Below are 19,883 nucleotides of genomic sequence, written 5' to 3' on the forward strand. Positions count from 1 at the left end.
TTCCGACTAGCTACACAGATTTTACACTTTACGAAATAAACATAAATGATAGGAATATATATGAATAAATCATTATATATAAATATTAAATACATGTATTTATTTATTTTTTAAAGACAGATTTATATCCAATTGATAACATATAAAAAAGAATAACAAATAAAAACATACACAATTAATAGAAACATTTTACACAAATATACATATATATATATATATATATATATAAATCTTAAATACATAAACTGAATGAATGGTAATACGTGCATTTACCCAATTATTTTAGTGCACATTTTTACATTTGTTAAACAGCCTTACTGTATACACTTCTTGTATTTATAGTTATCTATAATTATTATTATGGTAATAAATAATATAACATGCCTAACAAAAACAGTCTAAAAGGGAAATTTGGCAAAATTAACAATTTCACTGTGATAATTAAAGCACATTGCTGTTCATATTTCTTTACTCAAGCTTTAGTTATATCATATTTAACTTGTTTCAAACCTACACCATGTGAATTAATCCCATGTTTACATTTTCATGACCATTGTGACAGAAATGAATTCAAAGCTGTAGTTTTTTTACAAAGTTATTTTTTATTATGGAATAAATTGTGCATTTCCAACAACTTTCAGCATAAACATGCCTTCTATTTCTATTTACAGGTCAGGAATGTCTTCTAGAATCCACTTTTCTTTTTCATGGTGAGAATCTTTTTACTGTCAAAGAATGCATCACTAGTTTACATTTCTATGGTGTTATCATACAGTTTCTTAAAGAACAACATGATCGGAAAGTGGGATTTCATTCACTGGAAAATAATCTATAAGTTGCACAAGTATTCTTTGTTACCATCTATTTCACAGCAAGGTGTTGATATTAATATTTATTTTTATACAGGTCTATATTACAATACAATTCATGGGTAAAAATGATACAATATTAGAATACAATCTCAGTTATTGCCATAGGTGATAAACTGTATTTTCAAATTTAAAACAAGATTTAAATGTCATTAAACTTTCTAAAAAATAAAGATGGAGGCAATTATTGAACATTTCTTTAAGAGAGCATTAATGCATTCGTCCAGGTTTGACTTCGGTAGGTTCTAGGTGCGATTTAGACAAGCAAGTAATAAAAAACAAACAAATAAAATCTCAGGAAAGTGACTTGTGAGATTAAGACAGCTAGAGTGGAGCGAGAGCAATATGACGGTCCTTTTTCAACCTAAGCAACAAGCTAAAAAGCTCTGAGAAAGGAAACCTCATTGGATTTCCAACCCTACAATACTGCCGAAGATAGTTGTAACAGCGTCAGCCTCCTGACACTGTGGTTTAAAATGCTTCAAATATTCTCAGCTAAGACCATTTGAAGATTGATTTTTTCTAATTTGTGTGGTTAAACCTTAAATATTCTGAGCAAAGAAAACTTGAAGGGCCCTTTTACAAGAGAAGTTTCATTTTAGACGTTGCACTGAAGCTTTTTATGTGCATGTAAAAAAAGGAAATCTAGAACTTCAAAAAGCTTGAGCACATTCAGACGATTGTACAGCTCTTCACTGGAGGCTCGTGGCGGCTTTAGCTGGAATAGAACATCAGCTCGTACTCGTTCAGGACGAACTCCACTATCTGGTTCTGGAAGACCATGTGCATGGTGATGTTGCCCAGCTCCATCTCTGGCCGGAGGAGAGTCGGACCGAATACAATAGCCACATTCTGCACAGTCATGCGATTGTCCTCCCCATATTCAATGAGCCTGTCAGAGAAAAATAAATAGGATAATGTAATAAGTCCTAATTTCCTGTTTCTTTTCATTTCAACTATATACTTTTACATCAAGATCTGGAACAAGTTGATGCAAACCAGAAGGAAAAGATTAAATAAATAAATGTTTTGAAAAAATAAATAAAAAACACCTATGACTTTATTATTGTTTTTATGATTATAATTTTGTATTCATTAATTCATATATATTCTTTCTCTCTAATTTATTTATATGTAGTACTCTTATATTACTGTTATTCACTTTACAATTTGATATGAAATAGAAATATATAATTACAAAAAGAAACATACCTGCGTAAATGCCCAAAAAGGAGTTTCATGGTATCATGATTTGAAGGAGGAAGGGACCTGACCAGCTCATACATGCAAGACGCTTTTGTGTTGTAATCAGGAATTCCTAGAAAAACAGGACATGATCAGTTATACAAATAATACAAATATACAAATCACTGTTTGCAATATCAATATTAATCTTAATATTTGCTATTTTTACACATTAAACACAAATGATTGCCGTTAAGGGTGATTTAGTTGGTCAAAATTTGATTTTTGAATAAAAGATCTGCTTACTGATTGCTTCGATGAACTTATTAAAGTGGCTGAAGGGGAAAAGCGGCTCAGGAAGCTCTCGGAAAAACAGCTTCAGCGCTCCGGTGATGACGTGAACGTCTTCCCACTGTCCGTCCTCCAGGTCCAGCTCCTCTGTGACAACACAACAGGGGCACAGACTGTTAAAGCACAGCAGGGGGCGCTGCTGTCTGCAGTGACAGCCTGCAGTAAACTACCATATGCATACTTCCTCTGCATGAAGAATAACTGAATACATTGACCTTAATGCACTTATTTGTGTGGTAAACTTTACCATGATCAGCCTTGAAGCGTAGTTTCTGAATGACAGCCAGGTTCCCGCTCACTCTATAGAGTCCGTCAATGTCTAAACCTGTAAATGATCACACAGTAAGTCAATTTGTATACTGCACACAGAGAAACAATACTTCCATCATGATTCAGAAAGTCACACAAACAACTTGGATTACCTCTCTTTTCCACTGCTTTGATACATTTCTCCACAAAACTAGGAACTGTGGCCCTTTCTTGTGCGCACAGTGTGCCCAGATGGCATCCAAACACATTGTCTATGGGAAGAAAAACATTATTATCATTAGTTGTATTAGTACGTAATACTAAGGAGAGTGAATGAATAAGTCCTACAATTGAAAAATATAGTTGTGATTTGGGGAAAATATAACATAGAGAGAAGAAAATATATGCAGAGATGTAGCTGTTGGGGTTTCAAAACTACACATAACTCATTTTGTAACATTAGAACATGTCCATACAGATTATGCATTACACGTCATGTACTGTAAAAAGTATGGATTACTCTCAGGCAGACTATAGCATGCATATGAGAAGTTAATTTAACTGCCATAAAAAACTATAATTCAGTACAAAATAAATAACGATATCCAAATTTATACATGCAAATACAGATTATAGAAGATTATATACACAATATGTCACCGATTAAAATTCCTTAGACTGCGCAGGCTGTATAAGATATCATACTCCTCCTATGCATAAAAATAACTGATGCAATTTTATTTAAATATGTGAATAATGTATAATTCCATTTAATGTCTTCAGTTATAATTGTGCTTTATGACACTTGCTTTTATGCTGTCTTTCTGAAAAACAAATGTCCTGTTGTGGGTGAAAAAGTATCTGACCTGACATGAAATGCACACTGGAAAATACAAAACAGTGTGTGTTTAAATATAAGTATGACCACAAACAGGAAGTGTTCAATGTCAGGTTGAGTGAAACTGACTTTTCATTTAGCTTCTATTCAAACCAGTCACAGCCTGAAGAGAACAACATTATGTTTTGTTATGTCATGTTGTTTTTACCTCGGATGTAGCCTTTCTCCTTCACAGACTGCAGCGTGGGCCGTTTCATGAGGAACTTCATCAGCTTGGTCCGAACCCTCTTCTGGTCCGAGTCTCCTGCACCGCTGGAGGAGTGTGTGACGGTCGTCTTGGAGGCTGGAAAAATAAATGTTATATATTAAAATAATTGTAGCTCTTGATGGGATCTGATGTGTCTAACTGGGTCAGAATGATGACATTATTTACAGCGCATTAAAAACAAGAAGATTTCAGCGTACGTCTTCGTTTGTCAATGCCGCCTCCTAACTTGTCGTCTCGCTCTGTGCCGCCAATCTTCTCGTATAAGTCCCCGTCCTCATCCTCTGAGTGATGGTCCTGGTACTCCTGATCAACAGATACACAACGGGAGTCAGTCAGAGAAACTTACAGCAAACTGTCTGCGCAATTCCCACTACTAAACCTTAATTAATCCATGTAATAGTAGTGTAGGGTGTCAAATATAGATAGAATATGATTTAATTTATGAATTCAATAACTTGGGAAAAAATATTGTTATAAAGTGACCTGGAGTTTTGGGAAAGAATATTTCTGGGTATTATGGACATAGACTGACCAATACATAGCATATTTGTTCAATAGGAATCAAGGTGATATCTGCAATCATGCTCATTTGGAGATATATTTAAAAAATGTCAACCATCTTACAGTGTATAAGTCTTTCCTTAGTCTTAATAAGAATGTCAGTCTTAGTTTTTTTTATGATTTCAATCCAATGCTGTTACCAAGCATCTGCAGTAATTAAACAGAAATGATTTGATTAGCTGGAGATTTATCTGCAGTTTAAAGGGGATCATTTTGATGGAAGCACTTACCAGTTGCCGTATGGTGTCCACTAAGACTTTGTGCCAGTCATGGATGATGCTTTCTGTGTCGTACTGTACCAGGAACTCTACGCCGTTCTTTCCTTTTAACTGGAGGAGAAATAATGATATAGTTAGAATGGCACAAAGAATAATCAACTGGCAATGTTGGTGGTAATATTGATTAGTTAATTTTCAACCCATTGTACCTTTAGGGTCTTTCAAAATGTATGGAACTTTTTTTCTCATACTTCCATACATAATAACCACTTTATAGAACATTATATTCATATGGTTGTTGTGACACAGTGACATATCCATAATTCCCTCTCCCTTTGACTTTAATATACCAATAAAATACAACTTTTATTTTGAACCTGGCTCTATCCGATATTCAGATGTCTGTTCTGGAAATGGATGTACATTTGCATATTTAAACATAGCATGTACAAATAAAAAGAATATGAATATAACTAATCATGGTGATAGAAATCATGGTGTTAGAAAAAGGACCTTAAATTCTTGTAGTGTCTCAGCTTAATATTTGATTTAAATACACAAGATCATGTTAGAGAAGCAGGAACACAGTATGGGCTCAGTTCTTAATGCTAACATGCTAACAGCTACACACATTGCATTATGTTCCATGACAACAAACAAACACCTCTAAAACATTCTTCTTGCTGGATTTATCCTTCGGGGCCCAGCCAATGGTAGCTCCTCGCAGGTCCACCGTGATCTCTGGAACGATCTGATTGGTTTTAATCTGTGCGGAGGTAAAGAAAAGAAAATACAGCTGTTTATGAAACTGACACTGCTGCATTCCAGGAAACAAAAGCTGTGACTGTCCCTGTCAGTCACCGACCCGAGGGCTTGTCTGTGCCGTCATTCCTCATAAAGTACACATCAGCCTGCATCACTCTGTTTCATTTGCTTTATTAGATGTAGATGAGACGTTGACATGATGCCAATGTGCAGACTACATCAAAAAAAGCTTAATGCAATTTAATAAGAAAAGTCAGTGTTTCATTTGATCTTGAACCTCCCAGAAGTCCAATATTTGAAGGAATACAGCTTGTCAGAGTTTCTTGTTAAGAACTATGAGCACTTTCCTCGAATAACAATATTAAAATCCTTTAATTTGAATAAAACGTATGCGCGTAAATCATACCGAAGTCCCTATAGTTGCAGACTTTGGATCTTTGTGGAACGTCAGCACTCCTCCGTGGAGAACTGTCCATGTCTGAGCCCAGTTCTTCCTGAAAATTGAAGAAAACCTGTCACTTACACAGAGAAAGCAACAAAGACCTTTACGGGAAGATGACACATGATTCCAAACACACCCAAAATCAAATACTGAAGCGTGAGACTCTCCTCTCAGTGAGGTGTTAGCTTACCTAACTTTCTTGCCATTGTCACACACTTTTGTTTTGTTGAGGATACCGGCTTTCTCCAAGTTCTGCACCTGAATAAAACATTTTAACTCTTTATACTGTAAGTGTAGGCCTTGTACGGGCAGTCAAGTTATGTGATGATTTGAAGGACAAGCGTTTTAAGTCACAATATTGAACACTATAAAGCTATGCATGCAGACAGCAGTCACATTCATAGTTGTATTACAATCCATGCAAATGATGAAATCCTTATGTTAAATATCCTGAAAAAAGTCACAGATTCTATCATCCAACTATGTGTAGTGTCGCAGAGGGGATTTACAACATTCACATAATTGTAAGATTATTTAACAATACTTCAATATTACTATATTTGTATTTTGTGCCTCTACTGTGACATGTTTCCATGCTTTAAAGTTAAAAAAGGTCTTTATTTTTCTCATACTGCCTGTGCTGCAGCACCTCAAGAGGCAGTCTGCTTTGATTGGTTAGCTGGCCGCCTCTGTTGTGATTGGTCAACTGCATAGAATTGTCCCGCCTCTTAGCCACATATCACGTACAATGTGTTTGAGTGCTAGCCAATAGAAGTGTGAATGTTTTGTAGTGATGTTACTATATTACGGAAGTAAACAAAGGAGTCCAATGAAGGCACAAACCTATGCAAATGACTACAGACTACAGGAAATGTAAAAGTCCAAAATGCATAATACAGCCCCTTTAACAAAATGATAGACCAAAAATAAACAAGGTGTTAGTCCTTTTCTTAGTATTTTCTGACTTCCCCTCCTTGTCTTTAACATTTAGCCTCAAACTCATTCACTCTTTAAAGAATGGTTTTTGTCAACACCACCAAACACAAGTAAATAGTGCATTTGTTGGAGACTACTTGGTGCTCTAGTGATTATTTGGAGCAGCAGGGTGGTGTATGTAGGATTGCTCAAAAGTATACTACAGTGTCCTTGTGTTTGTGTTTATGGTGATGAAGGAACATGCACCCAGTTCAACAGTATGACTCAGTGGTGTGTTTTCAAAAATAGTTTTGGACAACAATGAAGCTCTATGGCACAGAGGAAGGAGATACATCAGGCTTTAGTTACACATGCGATATTTTAAAGGGGTATATAGAGAGGCTTTAACTTATCGCTATAAAGTCAATGTTTGACTGCACATAAAATGGTTGTAAAGAGGATGGCAAATATGTATTTTTCGGTAGCTGTTTACTAAAGAGTATCAATGTAAGTTATTTGCAGGTATTAGTGGAAATGCAGGACGGTGGAACAATCGTAGTTACTACGGAAAACATAATTCAGCGTCTCACGTGCAGTGTTGTCAACACATTTCCAATTAAAGTAGCTCGTACTAGTTCCAAATGTCTGGTGGCCAAAGAGCTGTTGCCTGCATTCAAAATGATTTACAATTTCATACATTAGAGTATATTTCTTGGTTTTTCCATAAAGGCTTGAATAAGTAAATAAAAATTGTGGAAGTATTTGACTTTCCCGGACTGTTACTGAATGAAAACACTAATGGAGAATAAAAAACCACTTAATTGTTAGTACGTAAAATATATACCGGTATGTATATATTTTGTTTTATCAAGACTGTTGTTAAGCAACATGTTATGAAACTATGTGACCATATATACTTTATTTTTCCCCTGCTGCTATTTTAGCTTTTTCACGGTGTATTTAAAAGTAAAAAATCTGAAGCAAATTGTGCGGCACTTTAACCCCTGAATACAGAACAAAAGTCCTAAAACCCCATGAGGTAGATGAAGATGGGAATGTAGACAGTTGGTTTATTAGTTCGGATGTAACATGCATGACAGCAACAGAAATCCAAATCAAACAAAAAATTGTAATTGATGCAAAAATTGAAACATGTCTTTTCAGATGCAGCAATGCAACTTGTGGGATCTTAAATTACACGTGTGGCTCATCAGATAGATGCTGCTATCTATGAGTCGAGCTCAGCTTAAACTAACAACCCACATTATAGCGCAGCCACCTGGAGGTCAGATAATAGGGGTTTCTCCAGGGTCTAAACCCAAAAGCCTTAAGAGAGAAACACAGAGAACCATTCAGACACAGGGCGGCACAAAGGGCTAACTTAAGGGCTAACTAACTATATTCTCAGCCTCAAGTTATTTGAATGTTAAAGTATGAGTACATTAACATGACACAACGTTCACCCACATCATGCTGCGTCTCCGGAGAGTTCCCCGTGCTGGAGCTGTCGCTGCTGTAGTCGGACGTGTTCCTCTTGTGAGTTGGCATGCACCTCTGGACAATATTAAAATATTTTTGTTAGAATAAAAACCAGAAAGCAACAGATAAGATGTCATTTCTTTCAAGGATGTGCACGTCTCTTGCAGAAGCTGTGATAAGACAAAAACCTGTAATGCAGTAGAAATGGTGTCCTTTTTACCCGTTAAAGTGATTTCCATTTGCTTAATTGGCTTATTTAATTAAATTGTAATCTTGTTTTCTTGTCTTTATGGTTGCATTTATGTCCAAGCCTCCATGTCCCTTCTTCCATTCTTCATATTAATAAAAATAGACACAAGACTAATATGTCCATATACTTCTTGTGCCTTTGTTCAGGGGCTGTTTTTCTTGGTTTGTCCCTCAATACTCAATGATCTCTCAAGTCGAAATTTAAATAGTTTAAAGATTTGTTCTATTTTTAGTTTTGATTTTTAAATTAAATTGTAGTTTTTAAATTGTTTTTGCTATTGGTTTAGTTTCAGATTTTTCAGAAAGGTTTAGTTTTATACATTAAGTTTTATGGTCGTTTATTTTTTTTGGAGCCAGCTATAATGTATTAAAAGTATTTAGCTACATATACCATACAATACACATGGCAGAAGAACTATGTAGAAATGGGCATAATATTGAACTTCAGTCTGTTCAATTTTATGTCAGGAGAGTTCATTCATTCTGTCCCTTTTTGCTGTAGAGATGTATTAGAGGAGCACATTTTTAAATAAATGTATGTGTATTTTAATTAAATTACCTGGCAATTTCCTTCTTATCTTTTTTTTTAATTAAATAACATTTTTCGTTTTAGTTTAATTTTACTATAATAACACACCCCCTTCCCAGTCCCACTCCCCCTCTCCCTCTGCAGTTCTGTGCTCGAGCAGTTGCTGTAAATACGAGTTGACTGCAGTTGATTTGCCTTGCTAAATAGGGGTTTTAGAAACATGGGAGTGTCAGTTGTTAAACGGAGACTCACCCTCACTACTTGTGGCAGACTGAAGCTTTCTGTGTGAGCTGACTGACACACCCTGCATGAGTGATGCAGCCTGTACGTGTATAAGCAGGTCTGAGTGTGTGTGAAAGTATGTATGTACCCCATCATCGTGTGCTGCGCTCATCTGAGCCGGTCCCATGGTGTGTCTCCAGTTTTTGATGACTGACGGATTGTCTGCTTCAACTCCGTTCTCCATTCTGTAATGACCTACAGGCACCTGGAGGGACCAAAACAATTGTTTTAGATAGTTTAATTGTAAAAAAATTAAACATTTGAAGGATGACATGACACATTTAAATACCTGTTATACTTCAAACAGTATATAAAACTACTTTTTGTGTCCTGAATGATATATTGCCGTATACTGTACACACACTTGTTGGCATTGATCCCTGTGTAGTGAAGGATCTTTACCTCAGGCAGGTTCCACAGAGACTTGGAGCCGTCCCTCAGATAGTAGTAGGTCTGCCCTTGTTCATCCACAGATTTGACCCACTGTTACATAACAAAACATTTAAAATCACTGTTGTTTTACAAGGAGGAAAGGTTTTAAAGTTTTTTCATTGCTTCATTTTGAAAGAATAGTGATCTCCCTACGTAATTCATCATCATTTTAACATTTCTCTCCTATACAAGATATAGCTATTATTATTGAATATTAACGCCTTAACAAATTATGTAAAATCAGTAATCAGATTACTGATACATTTAGGATTGCAATTTTAAAATACATTTTTGAAATAAAATACTATAAACCCTCATACAAATTAGTTACATAATTTCAGGACAAAAGTCTTGTACAATGGCCTCATAAGATAGTAAAAAACTACTTTAATGTGGTAGACGTTTCGCAGGAAAAGGGAACAACATCACTGTAGAGTGCACATTTTCGTAAAGCAGAGGTTTGCACAATTTCCAGTTAACCAAGATTTAAAAAAATGTGCTGCATACCAGCATGAAAAGACTTTCATAGGAAATAAGCAAAGCTTAAAATTTGAACATTTTTGGTAGTACAGTGCCAAATGAGTTGAGAGATGACAGCATGTTTACAGCTGTACGGCATCACTTGCACTGTACTGAGCTTGTTCCTCTTTTTCGCTTTAGTTACAAAACAAATAGTGACATTTCAGAATTTGTCTTGTGTCTTCATTTGCATATTTGGCAACGAGGCAATCAACTGGTAACAGAAAGTATTTAAGTTATATCAATTTAATTGTGTGATACTTGTGTTGAATACATTTTTTGAAAGGTATTTAGTAATTGTATCAGAATCTTTTTTAAAGTAACCCCTCCAAAACGTGCCTACATTGAAAAGAAGCTTTCATACATCTCTTACTGAAATGCCAATGTTTATCCAACACCCTTAAAGTGTTTTGCAATTTGAAATCAAGTCTATCTGTATATAGGACCTTTGTTGTCTTAAATCCCATCTTCCTCCTCTTTCATATCAGTCGGTGTTTGCAGCTACCTGCTCTGGGGAGTGTTCGCTGGTGAACACCCAGGTCCCGTTGGGCTGCACGTTGAGGTTCCAACCGTTCGGGGGGCTGCGGTCCAGGTTGGCCCGGGGGATGATGGTCCGGCCCGCATGACTGAGGGTGTACTCTTTAGGGAGAGTGGGGGGGCCCATGGCTAGGAGGTCCTCACTGCTCTCTGGATGAGCAGCAGCTGGGTTATTCTCTAGGGGGTAATCCTCATCAGGGAGAGGAGGCTGGGGATGAAAAGATGGGGGAAACATTAAAAAACCTGCATCTGAGCTGTGTCCAGGGACTAAATTATGTTTTTTGGGGTTGATTTTAAAAGTTTGTGGGTGCTAAAAAAGTACTTTTCTTTTTCACGATATTCAGTAAAGAAAAAAGGGAATAGTTCAACTTTTCAAAAGTTATTTGCCTTATTTTCAAGAATTACTTGAGAAGATGGATAACACTCATGTTTGTCTGTTAAATATGAAGCTACAGCCGTTAGCTTAGCTTAGCACAAAGCGCGGACAAACAGCTACCCTGGATATTAGTTATCCACCTAACAGCAAGTTCAATATTTACCAAGTAGTATCTTGTATAATCTTTCAAAAATGTTAAATTAAATGTATTCCAGTAATGGAGCTAAGCTAAGCTAATCGACTGCTCGCTGTAGCTTCATATTTAACACACAGTCATAAGAGTGGCATAGTATAGATCTTCTCAAATAAGTTTCAGCAGAAAGGTAATACATGTTGTTCCGAAAAAACCTCAAACTATTCCTTTGTTGAATTGAGCCATGACAGTAATAAATAGACTTAACACTAACCCTGTTCTTTGTCTAAATCAATCTTTTTGTGTTGAGGTATTTACATCTCACCGAATAATGTCATGTAAATTATTTCCCACTATGACCTAGATAAAGAGCTCAATAGCTTTTCCATGACATTGATAAATACTCTAAGTCACAGCATTTCCATGGCCTCAAATATATTCTCATTTCTAGCTCAAGAAAGTCATTAAGGGGCAGAAAAGAGGTCACTTCTGACTAAAAAAAGAACTGTAAACCATGTAATATTTCAATACAGTCTGACATGTACCTAACGTGAAGCACTTCTAAACATCTCTTGAATCTCCTTGAGTGTATTTGGAATTTCAATATGAGGATAAATGTCTTTTTAAAGTTAATGTTTTTGACATTGTGGTCTGAATCTGTGAGCTTCAGTAATGATAATGAGTGCTATGTAGGTGCAGCAGATTTAATTCAATTAAAAGCAGGCAGTATTTACAGCGCTCCCCTGGGTGAAGCTAAAACAGGAGACAGAGAGCGGCTAAGTGGAGCATCAAGGCTGTCCTTACCGGTCCGTCCTCATGGAACCTGTGCACACTCATGGGCTCCATCACGGGGGGGTACGGGCTCAGCTGCTCGGGGGGCTCCCAGGACGTTTCCCCGGACATGGCGTTGTAGAAGTAGGGCTGACCGCTGCTCTCATCCACTAACTGCTCCCAGTCTGAGGTCCACGCAGGTGGGGAGGACGGAGAAAGGGCGGGAGATTGAGGAGGTGAGGGGGAACAAGGAGGCTCAGGGTCTGTGGGGGAGTCTGGGAAGGGGCTGTCCCAGGTGGTGCGCCCCGTAGCGGGGTGGTAGAAGTACTCCTGTCCACTTTCTTGGTCAACGTGCACCTCCCATCCCTCTGGGTCAAGGTAGGAAGGAGAGTAGGATGAGGGAGCCGAGGGAGGAGACTCGGAGATGCTGTTGCGAAGCTGTGATACATTCACGTACACCGCTGACCGGAGACTTTCATTCTCAACCTGTGTAAAAATCAAAGAAACTATATTTAGGGAAGTACATTAACAGGTGCTTCCAGAGAACAAGAACGTAAGTTATGTTGGGAACACATTTGTATCCATTTCCTGCCACTTTACACTTCTTTCCACTGAAATTCAGAGCATGGTTTTTACTCTACTACATTGATTTGATATATACATAGATTCAGATTACAAACAAATAATCAACAAATAATTTGTTTAATATAGTTATTTTAACAGATTAAGAACAGCTTTATTTTTACATTGGTGGAATTCCCAAGCTACCAAGAAACATATATATATATATATATATTTTATATATAGTAGAAAGAAAACCCTCCTCCCCAGCTGCAAAACTAAAGTGATGAACACATTAATCCATCAATAAGCATTATCCAATAAATAAATGTACGGTCCTGAAACGGGCCATTGTGCAGAATTGTATATATATATGTATATATACAATAAGTTGTTGCTATTACTTTGGTACTTTTCAAAAGGTAACATTTTTAAAGCAGGACTGTTGTTTTTTTTACCTAAGTAAAATATCTTAGTACTTCTTCATCCACATCTGGCTTTTGTAGGCATTTTTCAAAGTAAAATGTTTCCAAATTACCCTGTTGTGTTTTTGTATTTTGCAACATTCTTCGGGGTCATGCAGTGTCAAGTACCAGCCTTCACTACAGCTCTTAATAAATCAGCCTTCCGCATCAGAAAGAGCACCAGAGCACAGGAAGTAGCTCACAGCTGAAAAAAAACACCCACCACAGTGTCGTTCCTCACAAAAATGATCATAACCTATTCTAGTGCGATTTTCAAAAACACCCACACACATGAATAACAGTTATTGTGCCAAAACAATGTCCAGAGGTTAAGTCTGTATTAACCAAAGCAGAAAAACGTTAACATCAGTGGTGTTTTTGTCTAAAAAGCCATTTTAAAGCTAGATAAAAAAAAGAACAACCATAGCAACGAGAGCCTTTGGCCACGGGCCAACTCAATGTAGAAAACTAGGTTAAACTTCCCCACCATCATCAGGCATTGTCTTGCCCTGCAGCAAAGCAACGACCTGCCCTATTATTAGTTATAACTAAGATTATTTTGTATTAAATACAAACTGCATTTCCACTTTCTGTCTGTTAGAGGCAAGCTGTTTGAACATCCCTGTCACGTTACAATCATAAATAGAGCTCTTGGCTGCATGGCATGCAAATCATCACAACACATTTGTTTAAAGAACGACAATTAGGAGTGATCTGACATGTGATGAAAGGCTGCCTCTGTCCTCTGACGCAATGAAAAGTGCAATTTTAAATGACCCTGCTGCCTGGATGAAAACAATGTGAACTTTCTTTAAGTTTTTCTCTCCTCACCTGTGCTCCACTGAGGTGATTCTTCCTCAGCGTGAGACTCGTGGGATCTACAGCCCTGCAGAGTCTTTCATACGCCTTCATGGTGGCACTTCACTCTTTCAGACAACACTCTAACTGCTTCTTGTCTCTCAGCTGACCTCATGGTCTATATTTACCAAGGCCTGAGACCTGTATTTCTGCATCTGTGTATCACTCTGCTAAATGTGCAGTGCTATAAAGAAGAGATGTATTACTAAGTAAGGTAAGGTGAGATAACTCATGCAATCTACAGGAAGATATTGCCAAAAACTGTCCTTCATTCATTTGAAATCTGTAGATAATTGTTACTTTGTCATATTGGATTTTCAAAACAAAATATGTGATCCACTCAAAGAAATATAATTAATCGTTCAGTGCTCCTTCTTCTTATCAAGTCATTTTGGTATGCAAGTCCTTAAAGTCGTATTATCTCCATGTTTATGAATGCTAGTCCACTTGGAATAAGTATTTTTTAAATAAATGTCTAATTAAAAATCCAACCGTATTCCTGTTTCAGACACTCCTTTGTAGAGTATTTTAAGAAAAACAGTAGATTGCTTGTCAGTTTATTCTGTAAACTTCCCAATTTCATGGAGACAATTCCAAAATACGTTCTAAACAAACGCATTTTCCTCAAACAAACATTGTTAGCAATGATACTATTCACCCGATTCTTATTTTTAAAGAACTTGTTTTTGGAGTACGCTTTTGAATACAGGACTTTTGCTTGGAATTTAGTATTTTGCCATTAGTTAAAGGTCCGGATACTTGGATAAACATTTTTATAAAATAATGAAGAGAGGAGAGCAGTGAGGGTTATGGATTTCATGATCAGCTGTGTTTTCTATCTGTCTATTCAATGTTATCACTTTGCTGACTCTCAATCTAACCTCAGTGCAGTCGATGCGGACAACCAGACAACTGACCCCTAAACAGATTGATTCAACCCAACACAGCCCGACTCCACACACACAGAAATAGGGAATGAAACAGCTGCATCATTGATCTCTGAAATAGCTACTCTGGATAACCCCCCATACTATGCAATGGAAGAAAAAATGTTGCAAGCAGATACATATCAGCAAACGCTGTGATTTAATGTGTGTGGGAGATGTCATCCCTTTGAAGGGAATAGCACTGAATACTAGCTTGTTCAATTCCTCTAAGTAAATGTACTAGTGGGGCTTAGTACTGGACTTCACTTGTGTTTTTTTTTTTATTGTATGCTACTTTATCTGTTCTCTGCTACTCCACCTCATTTATTTGAAAGCCGTAGATACCATCTTTTTTTGAAGACCTTATATACAAATACATTATATTATATAACATAGATGTGTTCTTCTTCTTTTTCGGCTTGTGACCCCAGTATTTTTTCACTTAACTTCTGGGATGTTTACAACTAAATAAATTGTTAAACGGCGTCCAATTCATTATTTCAAAGGAAGGTTTATAGAAAGGACCAAAAAGACAATGTTGCTCACATATTAATAAAAAAACAATCTCTCACTAGCTCCATTATTTCTCAGGAGTACTTTCACTTTTGATACTCTACAATTTGATGATTATATTTCTGTGTTTTCAGTTCGGATTCTGACTTCTACTTAAAGTTTCCAAACTATTGTATTGGTATTTTTACTGAAGTTAAGGATCTGAACTGATTTGACACCCAATTTTGTGGTGTAATGGTGGACACTATCAACCTTTTCTCCAACAAAGACTGGTAGAAAACATTTTTGTTATTCTGACCTTAAAACAGACAACCTTGAAAGAAAAATATCCTTGTGAGAAACATTTTAAAATGTTCTGTCACTGTGTTTTGACAGAGCAACATAGTGTACAGTGTGATATCACACAACTTAACACCTGAAAATGTCAAAACTGAACCAATAGATACAGTTTCTCCCCACTGCTTTCAGAAGTATTACATATTTGCTGATGAAAATATCAACACAGAAGAACAAAAGTTGTTCTTTAACATCCATAATAAAAATGTAAACCAACAATTACAATAGATGAGCAGATCAGTTCATGAAAAGAAACAAGTGCAGGGGTGTTAAGCTTACGCAAAGCAGGAAGCAATACTGTCATAGAACACTAAATTGTTATAAAACATGCTGACCACAGAGAATAAAGTTGTACAATATAGCAATAAAAGCTGATTTGATGTTGTTGTGATCACCTACCTGAGGAACCACGGGCAGAGTCATTCCCCGCTTGCCCCCGTGACTTGACCAAACCCTCGAATACATGTCCATCATCTTTATATCGTTCTATTTAGAGGAGCCATGTATGCAAATATACAAATGGACTCCGAATGGATCTATCATAAGCGAGCTAGAACCAAGATCAATCAACTTGTGATGGGAAATACACGCACATTCATGAGCAACCCCTGAACGCTCACATCTTCCTCTCGCAGCAGATGTGACAGTTGCAGCCCAGATAGAAAGGAGAACTGTTACAATAGCAGCAGGAAGGGGCTGTGTGAGGACTGGGTGAGACGATTGTGTGTGTGTGTGTGTGCGTGCGTGCGTGCGTGCGTGCGTGCGTGCGTCCGTGCGTGCGTGCGTGCGTGCGTGCGTGCGTGCGTGCGTGCGTGCGTGCGTGTCACATGTGTGAATTCCTGTGTACAGGGTAGGGGGGGTAAAGGGTAACTGTCTGTGTTGTCGCGCAATGAGACTAGGAAGACAAGATAGAGAATAGGGTTTGATTGCAGGAGCAACGTAAACAGAAAAAGGCCAAGTCAACATACTTCCTGATTGAGTACTCATATGGTAAAAAAATAAATGTCTAAATGGAAACAAGTTGTTTTTAAGGGGTCACACCAGGAACCATAGTGTTATTCTCAAAGGAAAATGTTATAGACAATAAAAACACTTTGCTTTTGTCTACAGCAGCTGCTTTAAAGGGTTCATTATTTGATCCTCTAGTACAGTAGGTCAAGCAGATACTAATGGTGAAAAAAGGGAAGTAATAATTTCCCACAATAATACGCAAGATATTTTTTTGACAGGATATTCTGATGAAACATTGTGTTGTTAAAGTCCACGAGGCATGAAACAGGAAGTCTGGGTTTAAGGCCAACTGTTTCCACCATTACTTCCTTCAACAGGGGGCAGACAGCAGGCGGTGCATTTTGTGGCTGTTTTTGGGGCTAGGGTTAAACTCAAATTAGGTTTGAAGCATGTTGGTAGCCCTTGTGTTTATACCGCAACATCCATGTTTGCCGATTGCTTTCGAAGTTTCAGTATGTGCCACTGCTGTGCCACTTCCTGGAACATCCTGGAGAGAGGAAAGTTGATTAAAAATGATTATACTGGTGTCACAAAAGGCACTAATTTAATAAAAAGTCATTTCGCGTTTTACCACTACCCAATTTTTTTTCCACTGGAATATTAGATGTTCAAAGCAAAGGCAACAGAAGTCCGGTGCTGTAGCATTAAGAGCAAGAAAGCCAATGTATGGCAGAAAGGGTGAAAAAGAGACAAGACTTTCACCAGGAGAACGCTTTTTCTAACAAACATACTTATTTATACGCAAACAATGATCTTTTCCTAAACCTAACCATGAAGTATTGTTGCCTAAAAACAACCAAGCAGTTGTAGTCAGTGCTTGAATTGGAATAAAAAAGGTGCCAGTACTCTAAATCAGCAACAAGTATTTGGCACAAAGTCATAGTGCTATAATGCTGGTGGGTTTGTCTCTTTACTGTATATTTTAGAAAGGCTCACTGCACTTAAACAAAATGACTCAGGGTGCATCTGAGATTAGAGGTGCAGTGGTAAAAGTGGGCTATTTTATAAGTGGGGAGTGACTGATCACCTCTAGTCCAGGGGTGCCGGCATGCTCACCCGGAAACATTTTTTTTAAATACTTGACAGTTAGATGATAATCTGGTGCAGCCTTTGAGAGCAAAATGTAAGAGATATATGGATCGCTCTCAACTCCCATAATGAAGACAAGTGTAAACAGATTATACTTTTTCTTAATAGGAATATAAAAGAAGAGTAAAAAGCTTGACTCCTAATGGCTGGTTAAATGACCTCCTCGTCCTCGAAGGGCCCACTGACGCTTTTAGTTTTTTTTTGTGGCGGCATTTTTTTGTTCTGTGACACTGAGCCTCTCTTCAGTTAAGTTGTCGCTAACGGTAACTCTTATAGGCAGTGGTGTGGCTCTGCTACTCTTAGAAGAAAATAAGCGCTCTTCTCTAGAGCCTCCAGAATATAAGGATTTACGGAGATCATAACTACCCTACTAGGGCTTATTACTATAGAAAAACAGATAATATTAATCATTCCTGAGCACTTGGATCAGTAAGGATACAGTAACTATATGAAGCTTATAATAATGGCTGGAAAACCAAGCGGAAACTGAGTCTTTACCAGCAACAATAAAGTCTTCATTTTCTGGGACATTAAAAATTGGGCAAATCATATCATTCTCTTTGGGGAGAGCTAAGATATGAGCGTGACAGTAAAACTCTACTGTTGGGCTTTTAATCTCTCGGTCCGTAACAAGAGATAGAGCAGATATGATTGCGCTTACTTTAAAGATGGAGGTATTAATAGCCATTAAAAAGGGGGTTTTAGTTTAAATTATGCTATACCCTCCTTCTCCAAATTTTCCAGTATAGATTCCTGACGAGATGACAGGCTCCCTCGTATCAGAGCATTGCAGAGAAAAACAAGCCGATCATATACACCCGTAGCTATTTGTATAGCCGATGTTTTTTTTAGAAACTCGCTAAGCAGCATAGATGCACTTTCAGAGAGACATATTAAGGGTTTATATCAGGAATCATTTTCTTATATAGAGGAGAGAGAAGAATAAAAGCACAAAAGAATTTATAATGAGTACCTTACTCGATCGCATCCTTCTTTGGTATGATTTATACCTATCTGCATATGGATAATATGAATGATAGAGATAACTTCAAGTTGTGGAATGTTTTTCTCCACGCGTAAAATGTAGCGATGAGTCATGCAGAAATCATAAGTAGCAATGGCCCTCCAGGACTTCTTGGGTAAAAGGCCCGGGTAGCCAAACTCACAAGAATGTACCCTGTATTCATTGTCTAGGTTCATCACAATATGAGGTAGAACAGAAAAAACATTGAACTTTTTTTATTATTTGTTTTATAGGGGTATGGCAAGGACAGTTAGAATACATAGTATTCATAGTGTTGTTGTCTATGAGTTGGTGGGTCTGGGGCCCCTGAATGCGGCCCTCAGGCCTTAAGAGCACGAGTTCCGGCAGATGATTCAGTCGCCTCAATTTTAAGGTGGCTTCTTATACTCCTCTCTCAAAAATACATTAATACTGAGTGCTGGCCAATGCACGAAACTCATTACTGTTTTGAGGCATGAATACAGCTTTATTAGTTATTGATTGTGACTACATAGGCATTTAATTTTTTTACTAATTGTGCAAACAATATATCAATGATTTTCTCCAGAAGTTTATCTTATCAATTTTTTATTCACTTAATTTTTCATCTTTCTTATATAGTTTGAAATAATAACATACTACACTAAAAACAAAAATAAACGCAACACTTTTTTTGTTTATGCCATCTCTTAGTTTTTGTATCATGAGATGAACTCAAAATTGTCATGCATATTTTACTAATCACTACCCCCTCAATGGAAATTGTGTTTACAAAATGGTGACCGAACGTTTGAGACGCCAGCTGAGATAAGACTTAAACTAAGTTAAACTATCTAAAGACTCAGAGAGTGAATTACCTCACGCAGAGCTGTAGTTATCAGCCTCGTCAGTCTGACAGCAAAGGAACTCTCCCTCACCGTTGCTTAGTTGAAACAGCTCCTTATATCTCTCCCGCACCCGGCCCCGCCCCGAGAATCTAAACCATTTACATACAAAAAATAACCTTTCTCTCTCAAATTTAGTTCGCGAAATCTGAAAAATCTGTGATAGTGAGAACTTTCCTAGCGAGAATAATCATCCACTCAAGGTGGTGGCATATCAAGATGCTGATTTAACGCATTGATTTATTGCTCAGGTATGCTTAGGCTGGCCAC

At 37.3% G+C, this 19,883-nt stretch overlaps 1 protein-coding gene across 4 annotated transcripts in view; it reads right to left on the minus strand.

Moving 5' to 3' along the window:
• Positions 1-579: 579 nt before the first annotated feature.
• The window catches only part of arhgap27 (Rho GTPase activating protein 27), a 33,150-nt gene continuing 13,846 nt past the window's right edge, over positions 580-19,883 (minus strand). The window contains exons 1-18 of one of the 4 annotated variants that reach the window (XM_010783594.1): positions 16,026-16,263; positions 12,002-12,454; positions 10,657-10,896; positions 9,603-9,683; positions 9,289-9,405; positions 8,129-8,215; positions 7,925-7,987; positions 5,937-5,998; positions 5,711-5,798; positions 5,204-5,305; positions 4,552-4,650; positions 3,958-4,063; positions 3,701-3,835; positions 2,828-2,926; positions 2,653-2,730; positions 2,361-2,492; positions 2,082-2,187; positions 580-1,761 (exon numbers count right to left, since the gene is read on the minus strand). In XM_010783594.1, the coding sequence (XP_010781896.1) occupies positions 1,584-1,761; positions 2,082-2,187; positions 2,361-2,492; positions 2,653-2,730; positions 2,828-2,926; positions 3,701-3,835; positions 3,958-4,063; positions 4,552-4,650; positions 5,204-5,305; positions 5,711-5,798; positions 5,937-5,998; positions 7,925-7,987; positions 8,129-8,215; positions 9,289-9,405; positions 9,603-9,683; positions 10,657-10,896; positions 12,002-12,454; positions 16,026-16,100 (2,301 nt within the window). In that variant the 5' untranslated portion in view covers positions 16,101-16,263 and the 3' untranslated portion in view covers positions 580-1,583. Of the gene's footprint in view, positions 1,762-2,081; positions 2,188-2,360; positions 2,493-2,652; positions 2,731-2,827; positions 2,927-3,700; positions 3,836-3,957; positions 4,064-4,551; positions 4,651-5,203; positions 5,306-5,710; positions 5,799-5,936; positions 6,005-7,924; positions 7,988-8,128; positions 8,216-9,288; positions 9,406-9,602; positions 9,684-10,656; positions 10,897-12,001; positions 12,455-16,025; positions 16,264-19,883 lie in introns of those variants that run through there. The other 3 variants (XM_010783570.1, XM_010783585.1, XM_010783579.1) reach the window with 3 other exon arrangements.

Source organism: Notothenia coriiceps, unplaced genomic scaffold (assembly GCF_000735185.1).
Source record: "Notothenia coriiceps isolate Sejong01 unplaced genomic scaffold, NC01 NC01_scaffold00000664, whole genome shotgun sequence".
NCBI lineage: Eukaryota > Metazoa > Chordata > Actinopteri > Perciformes > Nototheniidae > Notothenia > Notothenia coriiceps.